General features: G+C 44.1%; 1 protein-coding gene across 1 annotated transcript in view; it reads left to right on the top strand.

Moving 5' to 3' along the window:
- The window catches only part of Vopp1 (VOPP1, WBP1/VOPP1 family member), a 110,336-nt gene that overhangs the window by 47,564 nt on the left and 42,662 nt on the right, over positions 1-20,110 (top strand). Inside the window, exon 2 of the mRNA XM_023706918.1 lies at positions 14,941-14,999. Coding sequence (XP_023562686.1) covers positions 14,941-14,999 — 59 coding nt within the window. The remainder of the gene's footprint in view (positions 1-14,940; positions 15,000-20,110) is intronic.

Consider the following 20,110-nt stretch of genomic DNA (forward strand, 5'->3'; position numbering starts at 1 on the left):
CAGCACAGAGCATAAGTGTAGCCGCCCCCTGGCTGCAGCACAGAGCATAAGTGTAGCCGCCCCCTGGCTGCAGCACAGAGCACGCCGAGTGCTAGCCGCCCCCTGGCGCATGCCCCATGCCACACACTTTGTGTTATTTCATTTAGGCCTCAAGGCAAGATGGGAAGACTTCTCTCCATTCTATAGAACAGTGATGGCAAATCCTTTAGACATTTCAGCAGTGCACGTGGCCTGCTGAGCACGCATGCCATAGGTTCCCACCACTTCTGTAGATGAGGTGCTCAAGCATGCAAGAATTTGGTGACCGGGCCAAGCAGGTGCTGGGCCAGAAATTGTGACATATTAATTCTGATAGGTTCTGTAGTTGCATTAAGTACTGGGGTGGGACCAGGGCCTCTGCTGTGAGCAGGGCCCCCAGTACCCACCCACCCTTTTATTTGGTACCAAGGATATTATGGTTTGTGTCTAATTGTCCCCCAGAGCCTCTTGCACTCATGGGGCGGGGACATCTAGAGTTTGAAATTGACTCATCATCCACTGGGATTATGGGTCTTAGCACTGCCAGGGTATGGTTGTGAGTGCTACACAGCCTGGGGCGTATAGCCTGAACATAACTTAAGAGAGACAGAAAAACGAACTTTCTCTCTGTTGCCATTGTTGCTGCTCCTCTCCCTTTTGCTGTCTGCTCTGTCAACGCCATGAAAGGCTGCCCTCTGCCGCGTGCTGCTCTGCCTTGGAGCCAGCAGAGTATGGACTGAAACCTCCAGTAACTGTGAGCTAAATAAACCACCTTCCTTCATTTTGGGTGTTGGGTATTTGGCCCAGCCACGAGAGAAGAGTAACTGAGACACGAGAGTGGGGTTACTACTGTGATACTGCCTGGCCACATAACTTAAAAAGCTTTGTCATTAATTTGGAAATGTTTTGAGAGACTGGACAAGTAGATGGCCCTTGGATGCTGTAAACTGTATTGGAGACTCTGATTGTAGCCTGGAAAATCAAGAGTAGTGATGCAAATGCTTCCAGTTAAGATGAAGCCCAGGAGGCTTCAGCGGAGAACTGCATGACTGCTGGCCCCAGGGAGTATACTGTGCTTTGGCAAAAATTTGGTCTGCATTTTGCTTGTGTTTAGAGACACTGCCTGGGTGAATCAAGAAAAATTTCAGTGCAGTCTACTATTGGGAAGGTGGCTTTGTTACTGCTGAGAGCTTTTGGCCAGAGCTATGTTTGAAATTAAGAATGAAGAATCAATCAGGTGATAGGAAACATTTGACCAGAGGAGTGACTCTAATAGACCTTTGATTGCAAGGATGAAAGAGGACAACGGTACTGTTAAGAGCAGGACAATTTAAAAATGAACTGAAGCTTTTCACCTGAAGATAATTGCATTTAAATTGTAGGAGATCCTTGTTTTTAGTTTTGCCATGCTTTGTAAAAATTAATGGGAAATAGGGACTGTGACTGAAATAATTATTTTAATGTTTTTAATGTCTTCTTTATATGTGATTATAATCAGGCTAATTAATCAAAGTATTGTGTTTTAACCTTAAATTTGGATCATCCTTTAAAATTGTTTTTAGTGCAAGAATAAGTGCAAAAAATGTGTGTATGTAATTATAATGTTAGTGTAAATCTAACTAGATCAAGACATGCTAACTTTTCACAAATCTGCCACTAAAGATTAGTTTAAGAAAGGTTATCAAGTTGAACAGGGATGGGTTGTGGTGGATAGCTAACTGGTGGTCAACTTGCTATACCCAGCTGAATTAAACTAGCGTGGTGCTGGGTGCAGGAGGTCCGCCTGAGGGCTGTTGCCAGCAGCATAAAGGCAGAACTGGAGGAGCTGTCAAAACGCTGTTAGGGATGCTATTGCGAGAAGCTGTTGGAAGCTGCTAGCTCTCTTGCCCTGTTCTGCTGGACGGCCTTTTCATGCTGGCTTTCCCAATGACCTTTGGAGAAGCTTGAGTCCTCATCTTGAGCATCGCTTCCTGGCTTGGAGGAGAAGATGGAGCACTGCTCAGCCTCATGAAGCTCGTTGCATTGGCTTTCCTGATGGGAACTCAGCTTTCCCCATGGCTGGAGGGGCCCCAGACCTCACTGTTGCTGAGGATGGCTGTGGTACTTGTTGGGGAGCTCTGGTGTTGCTTCCTAGCTTCAATTCAGATCCCTCAGCCTGCTAGCGCAGATCCTTCATCTCACTGGCATAGACTTCCTAGTTTCTGCCACTTACCTTTGGTCCTTTCTAGCATATATCCATGAAGTGGGCCTGCATGGGACTTCGCTGTGGGCTCTAAGCCTCTAGCTGGACTGGTGGAGGGCATAGTTATGAGCTCTTGGCCCTCAGTTGGATTCTTTAATATTAAGTGTGTGGATAGATTTCTTGCATTTGTAGTCTGTGATTCTTGGGTGACTCATTATAAAATACTATTGCAAAATGTGTCCTGTACCACATTGTTCACTTTGTAAAAAGCTCAAACCATAACAAGGGATCAAACTCAGGACCTTGTGTTTGCCAGGCAGGCACTGATGCTGCTGAGCTATCTCCCACCCTTTTTGAGGTAGTGTTTATCTGAATCATTAAACTGCTCATCCTGGACTCTAACTTGCAATCTTCCTGCCTCAGCCTCCCAGATTACAAGTGGGATTACAAGTGTATATCACCATTTTGGCTCACATAGTCTTTAAATATGGATGACACCAGCCCCAAGGCATGATCCAGTCAATCTGTTTTCATCTGAGTACGTGGACTTTCATGACTTTGTACATTATCTGAGATTCTGGTAACCTTTCTTCTAAAATGCAAGTCAGTCTCTTTCCCATCTTGCAGGATGGTAGGTGAAAAACTGAGAAACCAGACACTAAAGAGAAGAAACCCAAAGTCCAGAAGGCTTCTGCCAGTGGTATTGGTAAAAAGGGTAAGGTGAAGGCAAAATAGTCCAAGAAGGGACAGCCCCACTGCAGCCAAAATCCTGTCCTGGTTAGAGGATTGGCAGATACTCCCGATCTGCTATGTATTCCAGAAAGGCTTTGTACAAGAGAAAGTGCACAGCTGCTACATCAAAGGTTGCGAAGAAAAAGAAGGAGAAAGTTCTTGCTACCACAGCACCAGTCAGTGGGAACAAGAATGGAGGTACCCAGGTGGTTAAACTTCGAAAAATGCCTAGATGCTACCCTAGGGAAGATGTGCCCTGAAAGCTCTTGAGCCACAGCAAGAAACCCTTTAGTCAGCATGGGAGGAAACTTTGAGCTAGCATCACTCCCAGCACCATCTTGGTCATCCACACCGGGCGTCACAGAGGCGAGAGTGGTCTTCCTGAAGCAGTTGGCCAGTGGCTTGCTACTTGTGACTGGGCCTCTTAGCCTGAATCATATGTCTCTACAAAGAACACACCAGAAATTTGTCATTGCCACCTCTACAAAAATTTATATCAGCAAAGTGAAAATCGCCAAACACCTCACTGATGCTTACTTCAAAAACAAGCTGTGGAAACCAGACACCAGGAGGGTGAGATCTTTGACACTGAGAGAGATACCAGATTTCAGAGCAGTGCAAGGTGAATCAGAAAGCAGTGGACCCACAGATTTCAGCAAAAATCAAAGCTATTCCTCAGCTCCAGGGCTACCTGCGATCCGTTTTTGCTCTGACAAGTGGAATTTATCCTCATAAAGTAGTGTTCTAAATTTCTTGCTAAGAACCTAATGAAACAACTGATACATTAAAAAAATAAAAAATAAAATGCAAGTCAAATGGGGAGGGTAGTACCCAACCTGTAAGAAAGACTCCTTACCCATTTCTTTTTCTTCCTACGTTTTGTTCTTGCATCTGTAGTATTTCTTGATCTTTCTAAGTATTTCTGTTCACAGGAGGAGAAAAACTGAATTGGTTTCTATTCTGATGATTAAGCTCTGAATTTCCTGGTGAAGATTTAGTCCCAGTTAGAGAGGAGTATGCAATGTAGCTTCCTGTCTGGGAGTGTAGCAGTTAGTTGGAAGCAACCGGACTTAGCCTGCTCTCAGCTACTTCCTATGATGTCATCAAAGCAGGGTTCCGCATCACAGTCAGAGGGCTGCAGAGCTGGTCTGTGGCTTCTCAGACAAGCTGGAGGGTCCACTTGGTTGGCATGGGTGCACCTGGGGGTTTAGTGGGTCACATTTCTGGGTGTGTCTGGGTAGGGCATGGAGGTGTGACCTCAGGGACTGTGGCTTCCTCGCTCTGTTCGTTCTACTGTGAGCTGAGCCACTTTCCTTGCCAGCCCTTCCACTGTGTCCTTCCTGCCTAGGAGCCGGCCAACTGGGATGACTGTGAGCCAGAGGTGTCTCCCTCAGATGGCTGTCCTGGGTCCCAGGGGGGAAGCTGACTGAGTGCTCTGCATCTCTTTCACACTGGGGATGATGAGAGTGGTTTTTCTGAATCAGGCCCTGAGGGAGAGTGTCTGAAGGTTTGGTTTCTATTCAAAGCTTTCTTTGGATGTGGGCCCATAATTAGGGTTGGTTATGTCCTTTGGTTGCCAGCCCGTGGTGGTGGTGCTGCTGTTTCCATCTGCTGACACTGCCTTCAGACCATTCTAATTAAATCCACAGTCATCAGTTTTTGAATGAGTTATTTTTCTGGCATTTGGAAAATTTGTCACGTAGACCTTTTCGGCTAAAGACCATACATTTGTTTCATATTTTTTGTGTCCTAAAGTTGCACCTCCAAGTATTTTTAGTGTCTAAAATCTCTTTTCAGAATTCAGAGTTTTCCTGGGTTGTCTCTTGCTTGGTCTTTGTGGTGGGTTTCTGGAAGGCCAGCCACTCTGAGTATAGAATGGGGTCTGCTTGCATTTGCCCCCAAAAGCCGTCAGTGAGAGCGCTGAGCGTTGAGGGATGCTGAAGTACGTGACTCTGAGGTCACAGCAGACTCTAGGGGTCATAGATGGGTCTTCCTTGGGCAGCCAGTTACCATTTTAAGTTTTTCTAGACAGTGAAATGATACCTATAGTCAGTCTTATGCTGATTTCCTGTGCAAGATGTGACTGACATTCCAAAGGACAAGATTATGGATTATGGTGACGCAGAAAGTGGCAATGTTATGGAAAACAGGATACCAGAAATCTTCGGATGGCACAAGAAACTAAGCAAACACTGGAAGAGGTAGAAAAAGCCAGATCCTTTCTCGGCTAGCCTGACTCAGAGGAGGTCGCACTCTGAAAATCCGAATGTAGAGACTGAGCTGCGGAGGCATCTGTGGTGGGAAAGGTGAGTTGGACCAAGACTTGATAAAGGTGACAGGTTTACAGCTTTGATCATCTGGTCAGCCTCAGTCAGCTAGAGAGTAAACCAGGGCCAGGGGAGGAGCAGAAAGCACCACAAGTTAGGAAATGAAGTCCCTAAGGAGGAGGAATGGAAGGGGCTCTGAAGGCTAGAGAGTTGTGAAACTGGAAGGGGCTCTGAAGGCTAGAGAGTTGTGAAACTGCCTCGTCACCACGTCGCAGTGTAGCTTGTGTGGGCCCACCTGACCTGTGGTGCAGGCAGCTGGGTAATGACATCATGGGAAGCAACGAAACAGGAAACAGCTGGGTGATGAAATGCAACGACAGAGGCATCCTGAGGCTCACCAAGCTGCACATCTAGAAAGGGTGGCGCTAGTGGTATATCATTTAAACCTCAGCAAACTGAACTAGAGCTTGGGTCACCTATTTTATGAATCATGGTTTGTAGATAACGATGTTTTAAAAGGTGGCTTGATTTCCAGAACTCTTATGGGCCTGAGTAAGATTGCTAAGTGTGCTAGTGTATTTTTGGCTTTTCAATAAATCTCATCCTTTGCATTTATTTAGGGCTCTTACGTACCTCTTGCCTGTGGCTTAAGTTGAGATATATGTTCAAGGTAACCTTGAAGAACTTACATAACCAACAATAACCTGTGAACTTAGGCTGTTCTCTTACATTTTCCCCTATAAACATGTATTTATTTTTATATTGTAGAAATTAAATGTATGTAATGTGTTCTAAGTTTATTAATGAACATTTTGCAGGATGTTAAACATTTTATAAATACAGTTTTAATTGTTGACTGTGTGAATTTCTACCCTTGTATTTTTCATAAACTTTGCTCAACTCTTAGTTTTTATTTTGTTCCTACATGGAAAATGTACTCTTCGATAACCAGTTTATTTACATATTTTAAATATCTTCATATCCATTTTCTACTTTTTTAGTTGGATACTAAGTGCTTTTTCTTTTCTTTTTTTCTTTCTTTTTCTTTTTCTTTTTTCTTTTTTTTTTTTTTGTGTGTAGGGTCTCACTAGGCACCTTGAACTCGTAGTAATCCTCCTGTTTTCAGCTTTCCCAGCACTGGGATTACAGGAGCGCACCACCACGCCTGGGCACCATCATTTGCTCAGCATGCCTGGGAGCAGGGCCAGCACAGCATGTGGTACCAGGAATCAAACCCCAGTTCCTGTGCTTGCCTAAGCAGGCACTTAGTCTGCTGAACCATCTCACCGGCCCTTTGCTTAAAATGAAATTTAGTTGAGATTTACAAAGAAAATGGTATGAATACCATACAAAAATTTGGAGACTACTAAAATTTGAAAAAGATCATCTTATTACAGCTAAAAGATAATCCATTGTTAGTAACTTGATTCATTCATATCCCTGCTTCTCTGCTTCTTAGCACTGGCTCCCTCCCGGCCCCCTCCTCCCTTCTCTCCCCCCCACTCTGAGACTCAAACCCAGGGCCTCATTCATGCTGAGAATGTCCTATCACTGATTTAAAACCTCAGCCTGATATACATATTGTTACTTTTTTTTCTCTTCTATGATGTATGACAGCAATACACAATTCTAATATTCTTATTAGAAAAAGTTTCCCATATTAATGTGTTTAGCCAGTATTTTAATTTTGCTATCCAAAATTATGTTGAAAGTGAATTTGAAAATTTATACCTAAAATCACAGATTTCAAAAGTTTCCTTTTGAAATTTTGACTCTAGTTTTTAAAGAAATAACACTTACCATAGTTATTTTTCCATGGTAAAATGTAACAAGGCTATGTATATTTTAATGACTTTTGACTTACAGAAATATTGTCCTCCTTAGAAATTAATTTTCCAAAAGCATTGTGTGGCATGTCTTTTTCCCTTATTAACAAAGGATACCAGTGTTGTTTATTACTACCTTTTGGATAGAATAAAACTACTTAATAATTTACATTTATTGATGGATTTCTTTTCTTTTTTTTTGGTGGAACAAGGGATTGAACTCAAACCCTTGCACTTGACAGGGAAGTGCTTATTCTACTGAGCCATCTCCCCGGCCCCCATTGATTGATTATTAATGAATGCTATTTCTTAAAATATATGTATTGGCCTCTTATGTTTCTTTGAAAACTTCTCCATCTACTGCTGTCTTGATTTGCTTCTTTTTTTTTTTCCAAAGTTTTATTGATAAACAGATAGCAATGAGACAGTTTCAAATCAAATCGGAAGTACAGTTTCAACAAATAATACACTGCCTATATTCTTCTTAGTGGTTAATTGCTGTACAAGATGAGGACTTGTGATCCTATTTACAAACACCATTAGAACAAATCATTCTATTAATTAAGAGAATGCAACTATATATCTATCCCAACCACTTTGAATACACAGATACAAAATGGACATTCATCTGTATACCCCATTTTTTCTAAGTTCCGTTATTGAATATTCTAGGTGTGTAAACTCAGCAAAATATTCTAAAAGAGTCCAGTAGCCCATAATAGCATTGGGTCTTCTGTTTAACTGGCAATGTCAGAAATTATTGACCTGAGTCCCCCACAGCTCAACTTAACAGCATGGCTTTCTTATATTTCGTCTTCATACTTTTCTACTGGATGGTTAAGACCAAGGTAAAGCAGGACCTATGCAACAAGAGTTGTAGCTCTTGTCTTGCTTCTGTCGGGTTTGCAGCGGGCACGTGGGAGGCGAGGCTGTGCGGGCTGCGAGGCACACCCTTGCACAGCTCTCTTTTTCTCAATGAATTCTATAAACTGTGATTTAAGGCTTTTACATTGGGATATTTTTCCAGTTGCTTGCCTTATAGTTTTCGTTGTTGATTAATTTTTATTCACAAGAGGTGGGGGTTGTTATTGCCTTTGGCTAGGGACCTTAGCTGCCTGTGTATTTCTTTGGTTAGAACCAAGCAGAGAGTTGTAGGGCTTTTCCATGGCTGGGTGGCTGCCTACATAGTCTGACATGGCCCCTCTGCCTGTGTTTCAGGAGACTGGCGGGCAGCACTGGGTGTCTGAGCATTATTTGCTGGCAGTGTGAGTTACTGATTTTGGGGTTTTTTTTTTGTTTTTTTTTTTTGTTTTTTATGACAGCGGAGGATCTTAAGAGATTCTCTATTCACATTAATAAATGATGCTTGTGAGAAGCTATATGCTTTTATCTCTACAAACTCAAGACGATGTTCCTGAAAAACAGAATGTCCATGAGCCGGGGCTTAAGTAATTAGTACCTAGGGAACTGATGAAAATTCCAGTTCAAGACCTTAAAGCACAATCCCTGCTGTCTGTGAACTCTGGGATAATGGCTTGCTGTCCCTGGCGCTGGCTTGGGCAGGTCTCTCTGCCCTCTTGCCTGTCACTGATCCTCAGCATCCAACCATTCGGCATGAAGAGACCCTTTGTTCACAGACTGTGGCGGGGAAGATGCTGCGCTAATTGGGGCAGAGCAAGAGCTACCTGGGCCTGAGGCTCGTGTCACACTCAGCATCGGGAGCAGCACTGAGGCCCCTGGAAGCCTCTTCCTGGAGGTAGTCCTGGGCTCCTCTTCCTGGGCTGTACCACTGTTTTGGAGCAAATCATGGATTTACAAGTCTTGTGTAATATTGGGTCCTCAAAAGGCAGAGGAGGGGGGCCACAACTCAGTCAGACTCTCTCAAAGTATCCAGGTGTGGTGCTGTGCATGAGCAGGAGGCAAGCCTGGGCTACAGAGTGAGTTCAAAAGCTAACCTGAAATTATATATTTTTGAGCCTCTATCTCGAAAAAGAAAAAGAAAAAGAAAAAAAGTCTGGAAATGTTGCTTGGTGTTTCCTTGTTTCAGTCCTCAGTTGTTTACTAGCTAGGTTGTTTACTGTGCATCTGAAGACCTTCTGTAGCAGGACTATGTTGGTTTCATTCTCCAGACCTTGTTTTTGTTCCTTGTCCAGGTGTCACAAGTTTCAGTTCTCACACGTCAGCCCTGTCTCACTGTGGTACAGCTGTTCCTTAACTCAGAATTAAAGAAGCCACATTCTTCTGTCGTTCAGTGGCATCCTGGGTCATGGGTGTCCTGCACACACCGATGGAGTTCATATTTATGTCACTATGAGGGTGACTACTAGAGATTAGAGAAGATTTATTCTTGGAGCTTATTTGGATTCTGGCTGAATTTGGATCACTATATTTAGGCTGGATTAAGAGTATCTGTAGGTCTCCTAGTCCTTGAGCAGTATGCAATCTCATTCCTCATGTGTACAGACTGATTATAGATTTTCCAGCAAAGGCAGAGTTTGTCTCATTTGAGTTGCTCTGATAGCAGTATTCCTGAAGATGGGAGATAGTTTGCTAGCTGATGCATTCTGTGTTGCTTCTCTTTGATCTCTTAAAAAGACAGGTGGCTGTGCTTTTTATTATCTCTGTTCTAGTTACTTAGTTTCTATCTTAGCTACTTTCTCATGGCTGGCCAATACCCACCACCCTCAGTTTAGCTGAGGAGAGGTCATTTGGTTCACTTTTCAGTCCATGGCCAGTTAGCTCCAAGGGAGAAGCGGCCTGGCAGAAGGGTCTGGGAGGAGAGCTGCTTGCATCATGGTGGTCAGGAGCAGAGAGGGCAGGGCGCAGCCTGGGAGGGAAGTGCACCCCTCCAGGTTATGCCCCTGAGGCCTCTTCTGACTGGACTTCACCTCCTAACAGCATATTTCACTCTGAACTCTTCAGTGGGTAAAGTCTGCTGTACAGCACCCCACAATCCAATCTCCTTCCAAAAGTCCGGCCTCTGAACATATGAGCCTTTTGGCAGACATTGTAGATTACATCTGTCTTGGTTACTCTTCTGTCATTGCTGAGACAAAATACCCAACACTCGAATTAAGGGAATGGAGATTTCAGTCCATAATCAGCTGGCTCCAAGGCAGAGTGGCATGGCACAGGGCAACAGTCCAAGGAGGTGGAAGACCGCAAAAGGGAGAGAGCAAGCTCCTTTCTACCCTTATATCGAAACCAGGGTGCTGTCCTGTGGTGCTGATGGCACTCACGCCATCTCCAGGGCCTCCTCTTGCTCAGGATGAAGATGTTTGCAAAGGGAGGCCCCTGGCCCCCAGTTGAGTTAAACATCAACCATTACAACACCCTAGTGTACATGGAAGAAATGCAATGTTCTGGGTTGGCTGAGGGCTCGCTGTGTTCCAGGACCTAGGACAGTGTCCTGACCGCTAAGCTTGCCCATCAGTAAGAGAAAGCAGCTGTCCTCTCACAACAAGTGTGTTCTACTTCAGTAGATGGTCGCTAAGACACCATCGTCCTGTCTTGGAAGTGAGACAGACCTGGCAAGGCATTGCTAGTACTCACCTAGAATTGCAGCGCTCTGAGAGCTGAGGCAGGAGGATCATAAGTGTGAACCAAGCCTGGGCAACTTAGTAAAACCCTGTTTCAAAATGAAAAAAAAAATCAGGCATGCTTATTATTATTTGCCTCTAATCCCAGTACTTGGGAGGCTGAGGCAACAGGGTTGCCATGAGTTCAAGGCTGGTCTGGGCTATGTAGTGAGACCCTCTCTCAACAAACAAAAATGAATGAGTAAATGAATAAATGGATCTCCTATACAGATAGCTCAGTGTCAGGGCCCTGGATTCTGAAATTGCCTTTTTTCTTCTTCTTAGTTTATATGTAGTTTAGAAATTTTTTGGAAAGGGGCTTTTTTTTTAGGGATGTTTTAGAAATCTAAGCACCACACAAATGTTAGAGATTACATTTTTAGAATCTGTCCTCAGGAGGTTTGGAAGCATTGCATCTGCTTAGATGACAGCTGATCACAAAATGAGCCTGGGAAATCTTTGCCTTAGAGACTTGTGAAGGCCACATGCAAGGCACACACCTAGGGACAGAGGGGAAGTGCCCGTGAGGGTCAGCCAATGAGGCCCAGTCTCAGAAGGCGTATTGATAAGGTCTTCAGGAAGGTGTGATTATCAGCTAACTTGAGCAGGGAAGATCTGGCCTGCACTAGGAAGCTGAGTCCCAGACTCACTGGCCACAGAGCAGGGAAACGGCAGGGCAGCCTGCATCAGCTGCCAGGGCTGGGGCTGCTCTCTCCAGAGGGCTGCTCAGCTCTTCAGCCTGGCACACCCTCTGAGGAGCCAGGTGACTGGCTTCTCTGTTACTCCTTACTTCTCACTTGCTTGTGGGCAGGTGGGGCTGCCTGTATTCCACAGGTGTTTATGGGTGCTCTGGAAAACCCCTCCCAGCCCTTCACAAGCCCAGTGTGCACTGAGGCTGTGGCGCCTGGCTTTGCTGCTGCTTAGAGCTTAGCCCAGCTTTGGGGTGCATCTGGCAGGCAAACCCTGCCTTCCTGTGTGGGTGCTCAGCAGGGGCTGGTACTCAGCCAAGGTTCTTTGCTGCACGACACTCCCTCTGCACTTCCTGACCTTGGAGCATCCTCTCCAGCCTGACCACAACCCTCGTTTCCTTGGAATGGTGTGCAGGAAGTTTTTGGTGCTTAGGATTTACTTAAGGAAAGGCTCAATAACGAAAATGATCAGCATTTCTGGGCCCTCGTTCTGCATTTTTCAGTTAATGAGACACTATGACCTTCGGTTCTTCCTATTACCCAGCTGTCAAATGGAATAAAACCACAGCTATACCTCTGTGAGATGTTAGACATGCATGTCATTAAGCCACTGACTCCTTGGAAGAGCTCTGTGGTCAGCCTCCAGCCTCCAGACTGTTTTCCTGAATGTTAACAAATTTCAAAATTGCAGTAGCAGCAAGATGAAACTTTAAATGCGAGATTGCCTGGCTTAAGAGGTGTTTTCTGCTTCAGGTGATGTAACCATTTTCTTAAGAGGGCTTTATGAAAGAACAGATTGGAGGTTGTATTTTTCAAAATACCTGTTGCATGAGTGGCTTAGTGAGAAGTGATAAAATGTCGTTAGCAAGTTGCTGTGGGTGAGAGGAACCAGTAAGTGTGCCCCAGTGAGTTACCAGATAACCCAGAAAGGCTCCAGAAACAGTTCTGAGAGGTGGGTGAGAGGAAGAGGGGAACAAGAGTGAGCTTTGCTGTGGGCCTTGGTGCAGCCCTGTAGGACACACTCCAGTCTCAGACAGTGAACTTCATTACTCTGCTTAGGCATGGGAGCTGGAAGTGGAACCCCAAGCCTGAGTTTTACACTAACTATGACACCAGCCACTGAGGGGTTAAAACCCTTTTGCTTACATTTATGTTTTTAACTATGAAAGACACTTGGTTCAAAAGCCTTATTAAGCATATCCTCAGAGCAATAGCAGCCTCAACCTGACTTCTTCTGTGCTACCCACCATGCCCTCCAGAGCAAACATTTTCATTATTTTGTACTTCATACTTCCTGAGGCTCTTTGGAGCAATTAGGAGTTCCAAAAAGCAATCCAAATGTGTAAATTTCCTTTTCCATAAAGGACAACTCACTGGACATAACCTTTGCATATAATGCAGTTTCACTTAGCCTTAGAATTTGCTTCCTCTCAGGGCTCAGAGACCTTCATTTTTATTAGCTGCATAGAATTCCATTGTGTAGGCACACTGTTGTTCATAAACCAGCATTCCCTAATATGCATTTGCTTCATTTCTAGGGTTTTGCTGTTGGAAATATTGCCACAATAAAAATGCTCTCTCAGGTGCAGTGGTGCTGTTTTTGTTGTTACTTCAGTTACTTTTCTCTCATTGCTGGGACAAAATACACACTGCCCAGCATTAAGGAAGGAAAGGCTTACTTAGCTCACAGTTAGTGGAGGTTTCAGTCCACACTCAGCTGGCTCCAAGGCAGACAGCACATGGCGGAGAGCAGCAGTTCATGGCGGCAGAAGGCAGCAAAACAGCAGGAGCAAAAGGGAAGAGTAGCAGCAACACTGGTCACAGAGAGCAGGTCTGTCTCCTTCATGCTGCATCCAGGCTCTCCGCCCCAGGCATGGTGCAGCATTCACACCCATAACTGCAGCAGTACTCACACTCATAATCCCAGCTTTGGATCATGGGTTAATTGCAAACTCTAGAACGCACCCCAATGACTGCATGAGGCTTTGGGGGAACACCCAGACACAAACCATAACACTTGCAGAGTTCAGTGATGTGGCGCTGGGATGCTGGGGTCCTGACTTGGACTGGGGACTGTTAGGGAAACCCCAGATAGCAGGTTCCTATACCCAGTTCCACCTGGGCACCCCAGCTTTGCTCTTTGGCTCCTGGACACAATTCTGCACATGGTCCTAAGAGACAGCCAGGGACCAGAAGGGAAGGGGGTCAAGCTCCCTGCAGCCCCTGAGCTTGGGGCCAGCAGTCATCAGGGTACACTTGCTTCCAGAGTGTCCAGAGCTCGAGGGTCAGGCTACAGGAAACTGACTGACTGTGGTGGGGACTGAGAATGCAGAAGACCCATTTTGTGTCCCAGGGTGGACGACTCCATTTCTGGTTCATCAAAAGAGAATGGTGAGAGGAGTTTGATCTGGGGCAGAGACCTGAAATTACTCTTCCAGCCAAAACATTGATTTATTTAGCTGTCTGAACTTTATTCCTTGAAGTGGGCAAGAGTGAACCAAGCCTAAATTAAATTCATTTTCCAGTAATAAAACTGGGTCACTCTGGGCTGCCTGAGTCCTTGTGTTTTAAGTCCTGTTCCAAAAGCAACAGTGTTTCACTTAATTTTCATAACCCTATAACTCAGCCACCTCACACCATCACCTACCTGTCCCTCACATGCCACTATAGCTTCTACCTTGTTATGCAGCTGACCATGGCAGGAAGGCACCAGAGGGACCACCCTGCCCTACCTGTGTCCCTGCGTGGCAGCTTTGTACCACGTGATACTAGAAGCTCTGTTTACACACAGGTTGATAAAATGGATCTTGGAGGTAGGAGGTCATGAATAGCAAAAGTGGGTGGTCTGGGTGAGATCAACTTAGGAAGCCTGTGGATGGGTCAGCACACTTTGACCTCAGAGCTCCCTGAGCTGGTGGTGACACTTGCTGGGAGTGTGCATGGGGAGGTGAGGTCTCACCTGCTCTGTCCCGCAGTGTGGGCCTGGAGTCCCTTTGGGGCAGGCTGTCAAAGTCCTCCTGTCTTCCTGGGTGTGGTAGTGGAACCTCAGTGGCCTCTGGGTGCTGCTGAGTGATCCCCTCTCACACAGTGCTGCAGACATGGGTCCCTACTGAGAATGAATGATTTTAGTATGGGTTTTGGAGTACTATAAAAGCAGAATCTAGAAATGGTAAAAGTATGAGACATGTCTTTCAAAAAACACAAGCAAAAAGGGAAATAGAAATATTTGATGTGTTTTATTTCTTCTGCTCTTTGCTAATCTTAACCACAGCACTGTGGATGTGTTTTGAGCTGGGATTGTGGTGAGGCTTGCTGGTAGAGTACTTGGCTAGCAGGCACGAGGCCCTAGCTTCAGCCTCAGCACAAAGAGAACCTTTTATTTACCTTTGTGATGAAATGACTACACTTTATATTTAGAGATTAGAAAAATAATAAGAAAATAAATGTTTCCTTCTCCCCTTTCAGCATTTAAAAGATCTAGACACTCGTGAGAAAGGGGCAGCAGGCTCTCTAAGCAACGCCTGTGCCGTAGCTCCGGCTGCTCCCACTTCAGAGCTATGTCCTGCTCCCTCTTTGTTGCCTTCATGAGATCTCCACAGCGTGTGAGGAACTCACCACTGACAAAATTTCTCTTGTTTCTATTTCCAGTGCATAGAGGCCAAAAAACATTGCTGGTATTTTGAAGGACTCTACCCAACATATTATATGTAAGTATTTGTGCTTTTCCGTTGATTTAATTTTGTGGTCACATCTTTCTCTGGGAATGATTTCTTTCTTGGAGTAGGACTTGGATACAGGGTGGAAGGTCAGGTGGGGCCTCATTTCCAGCTCCTGCTCTTGGTTCTGGGGCCGCTTCCACTCACAGCAGGAGCACTGAGCTGGCACAGATGAGGTCCTCTGAGGAAGTGAAATACTGTGTGGTCTGTTCTGTGTGGTGACTTAACTCCTGCATGCCTGGTAAAAAGGAGCAAGATGTCTGGGAAGGAAAAAGCTCAGCTGAGCCCTGTGACTGTGTGGCGTGTGTGCACATGCATATTTTTGTTTGCCTGACACCATGATGGTTAGCTTCCCCTGAGGTCCGCTCCCCAGATGGGTGCAGCCACAGACTTGCATGGCTGTCGGCTTGGAGCAGGCTTTACTGCTCCTTGCACTTGCTCCACATCTTCCAGCCTTGCCCTGATTAAAGCATTGCTGTACTTTCTCCTTATTGTTTTTGTAGTTTTAACATCTGCTGTGTTGGCCAACAGCTATGCAGAACTACCTGCCTGGGTGCCCAGATCGCCTCTCTACCACACCAGGGCTTGCTTTTTATTGTGTTTAGAAGCTCTTAGTTTTTAGAGGAATGTACCAAGCCAATTTCCCCACTCTGTTGTTCGTTTGTTTTGTTTGGCAGAACCAGGGATTGAACTCAGGCCCTTGCGCTTGCCAAGGAAGCGCGTATTCCACTGAACCATGTCTCCAGCCCCATTCTGTTGTGTTCAATGTTGAATTTTGTAAAATGTGAGATATTCTGAGAATACATATACATTGTGTTATAGCAGAAACACTTCAAATTCTAGCATATCGAGTAACTGGAGAAAAAGCACGTAATACCGTCAGCCCTCCATAACCAAGGGTATTGCCTCCTTCAAAGAACATTCAGCAGGAAATTTATGAAACCGGCTCACTAACAGGCATGTACAGACTCTTCTCTTGTCATTTCTGTCCAAACAATACAATATAACTGGTGTTTACCTTGTCGTAGGTGTTATAAGTGATCTGGAGTGCCTCAAGACCTGAGGATGTGCACAGGTTTTATAGAATTCAAGGCTATTTTATAAAGGCGATATGGGCACCTTTCGATTTGGGGAATCCCAGGGGTATTGGAACCAGTCTCCTCAGATTCCCCAGGACACCCACATAACCAGAAAGATTGTTCTCTAGGATGGATGTTTTTCTCACTTGTCACTCTTGAGGAAAGCACTGAGGGGGAAGAAGGAAGATGCCCATCTGGGGAACATAACAAACTGGCAGCATCTTGGTCTGACTCTCTCAAGCAGGAGTTCTGGGCCCAGTCTTGGGGTTCCTGGCAAACAACCTTTGCAGCTGCTAGGGACAAAATCCACTTGGAAAATGAAGCAGCTGCATAAGGACTTGGCTATAATTACAGAGTTGTCGGGTTGATGAGGAGGGCCTGTGGACAACAGGGAGCTAAGTTATTTGGGTTCTTCAAGGTTTAATGAATTTCTGTTGGTAAGCCTTATTTATGTTCTCAATTTGGTTTCTTGCACAGACATGAATATTACCCATACCTCCCAGTGTGCTTTTTCTTGGGAACAGATTTTGCTCCTGTTGTTCTGTAGATCAATTTTGTCAGAGGCTGGAAGTCAGGAGCTGTTCTTATATTTATTCTCCTTTTTCCTTTGTGCACTCACGGATTCGCTCCATGTCTGAGAGTGCTTTTGCACTGAGCCAGAGAGGGACAAGGACTGCTCTGTCGCTGAGGCCTGCTGGCCTGTGACCTTCCACTTCTTTTTCTGTCTGAAAATGGGGAAAGGAAGCCAGAGTCCCCAAATGTGCCTCCCCCAAAAGTAAAACAGTGGGGTCAGGCTGTTAAAGTGCTGAGCCTCGGTGCAGCCCAGGCCCAAGCTCACACCAGATCAAGGCCCTGGAGACCCCAGCCCACCTACCGCCCTCTGAGTCTGCTCTCCAGGCTCTCTGTGCTTGTCCTCACCGGCACAGAGCTTGCTACCTGCCCCTCTGTGTCTTTGCACTCAGTCCTTGCTTCTTTCTAAATTTTCTGGTCACTTTGCTGATTAAAAACATCAGGAACAAAGTCCACCTCGTTGGCCACCTTTAAGTGGCTGGTTGGATATACTGTGCAGCCACAAGGGCAGCGACGTAAACTCTGGTATTCCCTGTGCCCAGTCTTGCCTGATCTGAATGTCAAGTTCACGTTTCCTGCTGGTCCCCACCACGCTGTCACTTTGACTCGCTCAGGTGGCCGTCAGCATGTTCCAGACCTCTGTCCTGCAGGAGCCTGAGGCAGAGCTTGCCACTCCCTTCCCCAGCTCAGACGGCCACAAAGGGCTGGACAGTGGTCACTGACAGCATGAGTCTTTTTTTTTTTTTTTTTTTTTTTTTTTTGTCTTTAGCCTTTTCTTTATTATTTAAATACTTCATTTTATTTCAGAAAGATAAGGATCTATTACACAACCCAATAATAAAATGACAGTGTGTCTTCTTATACACAGAAAAATGATGAGTATGTATAGGTGATAAAATTAAACATGCCAAATGAGTTATCAAAATTAAAACAATATTGAGTAATAACATAGTTTGGTTTTTATTTAAATATTCAAAATAATACTGTCTGAGTTACCAAGATATCCCAGTAGAAGGTGACGTTTAACTATTGGCGTTTGATATTTAAGCAACTCAGTGAATGGCAGGGATCTGGTTGACAGGTTTTTTTGCAGAGCAATCTCCAGTTACTATGCGCTACCATGGCTGCATAAGTTGCCACATTTCTCTCAGATATTAGATAGTTTATTTTTGCTAAAAATGTGACAGAAGCTTTCAAAATCCATGGTTCATTAAAATAATACAAGAAGAAAGTAAAGGAAGGAAGGATGGATGGAGAAAGGGAGGGAGAGAGGAAAGGAAGAAAGGAAGGCATAAAGGAAGGAGGAAGGAGCCCTCTGCTACATTTCTTCATATAACTTTCTGTGAAAACTATTTCACAGTTCTGATTTTTTAATTTTTTTTCATAATTTTACTGAGAAACAAATACCAATGAGACAGTTTCAAATCAGTTGGTAGGACAGTTTCAATAATTAACATGTTGCATGGTTATTTGTTGTACAAGATGCAGACATGATATCCTATTTACAGACAGTATTAGAACAAATCCCTCTATTCATTGAATTTAGGGAATGTAACTATATATCCTAACCATTTTGAATACACAGATACAAAATGGTCATTCATCTGTATTCCCTTTTTTTGTTTAGTTCTGTCATTTAAATATTATAGGTGTGTGAACTCAGCAAAATATTCCAAAATAGTCCAGTAGTCCATCATAGTTTTGGGTCTTCCACTTGACTGGCAATATCAGAAGTTGTTGCCTTGAGCCTTTTACAGCTCAGCATATTAATATGGCTTTACTTTTTATACCTCGTTTTTATACTTTTCTGCTGCATGGCTATGACCAAGATAAAGCAAGACCTATGCAACAAGAGTTATAGCTTTTGGATCTGATAAGGTCAGTCAAATCCCCTCAGGATTTATCCTAAGATCCTGTACCTCAGATTGTAGATCCCTTGTCAGTGTCAGCCATGTGGATGAGTCACGGCCGTTGCATATATAGTTGGTCAGAGTGAGAATCCTTCCCATTAACTGCTAGATTCAAAAATCTTCTGGAGATTCTCAGGATCATTGCCTTGCCCATCTTGTACATATAACTGCACGGGTTGCCTCTGCCATGTTTCCTGTCTCTTCTTCTTGCTCTCTCTTCATTGTCTAGTCCTCAAGTTCTTCCTTTCCTTTTAATTGTATTATACCTTTCTATTTGTATTTCTTCTTTTGAGTTCTTATACTAGGGAAACTGTATGACCTTTACATATGTGTCTGGTTTATGTCACTTATCAGTATATCTTCAAGTGGCATCCACTTCAATATAAGGGCTTCAAGTTTATCATTCTTTATAGCTGAGTAATACTCCATTGTATAAAAATACCACATCATTTTCATCCATTCCTCACGTGACGGGCATCTTGGTTGTTTCCAGGATTTGGCTATCATAAATTGTGCTGCTGTAAACATAGGTACACATATATCAATATGATATGATGTTTTCAGATCCTCTGGGAAAATTCCTGGTAGGGGAATAGCTGGTTTGAATGGGATTTCCAGTCCTAGTTTACTAAGGAGTCTCCACTCTGATTTCCTTAATGGTTCCACCAGTCTACATTCCCACCAGGAGTGGAGAAGGGTTCCTTTTTCCCCACAGCCTCTCCAACATTTGTTGTTGGTTGATTTCTTTATGATAGCCATTCTTTCTGGGTGAGATATCTCAGTGTTGTTTTACTTTGTATTTCATGGATGGCTAGTGATGTGGAGCATTTTTTCATATATTTATTCGCTTCTTTAATTTCATCCTCTGAGAAGTGTGTGTTCATTTCAGATGCCCATTTCTGGACTGGGTCTTTAAATTTTGGAGCCCTAGTGTTTTTTAGTTCTTTATAAATTCTAGAGAGCAGACTTTGTCTGAGTACTTACTTGTCAAGATTTTTTCAAAGTTTGTGAGTTGTCTTTTCACTTTGTTGGTATTTTCTTTTGATGTGCAAAAACTTCTCAATCTTGTGCGATTTGATTTTTGTTCATGAACTCTTTGCCTATCCCTATGTCTTCAAGAGTTCCTCCTACTTTCTCTTCCAGGAGATTTAGGGTTTCTGTTTTAATGTTTAGATCTTTAATCCATTCTGATGTTAGCTTAGTGCATGGTGATAGACCTGGGTCAAGTTTTAGTTTTCAGCATGTAGAGAGCCAGTTTTTCCAGCATCAGTTGTTAAGGAGGCTATCTTTCTTCCAGTGAGTATGTTTGGCCACTTTGTCAAAGATAAGGTGGCTGAGTGTGTTGGTAGAGGCTACAGCATCTTCTAATCTATTCCACTGACCCTCAGGTCTATTTTGTTGTGAGTACTATGCTGATTTTATCACAGTAACCTTGTAGTATAATTTCAAGTCAGGAATTGTAATGCCTCCTGCCTTGTCTTTGTTGGCCAGGATTGCCTTTGCTATTCTAGGTCTTTTCTGGTTCCAAATAAATTTTAGGAAT

Source organism: Octodon degus, unplaced genomic scaffold, assembly GCF_000260255.1.
Source record: "Octodon degus isolate 3935 unplaced genomic scaffold, OctDeg1.0 scaffold00275, whole genome shotgun sequence".
In the NCBI taxonomy this organism is placed as follows: Eukaryota; Metazoa; Chordata; class Mammalia; order Rodentia; family Octodontidae; genus Octodon; species Octodon degus.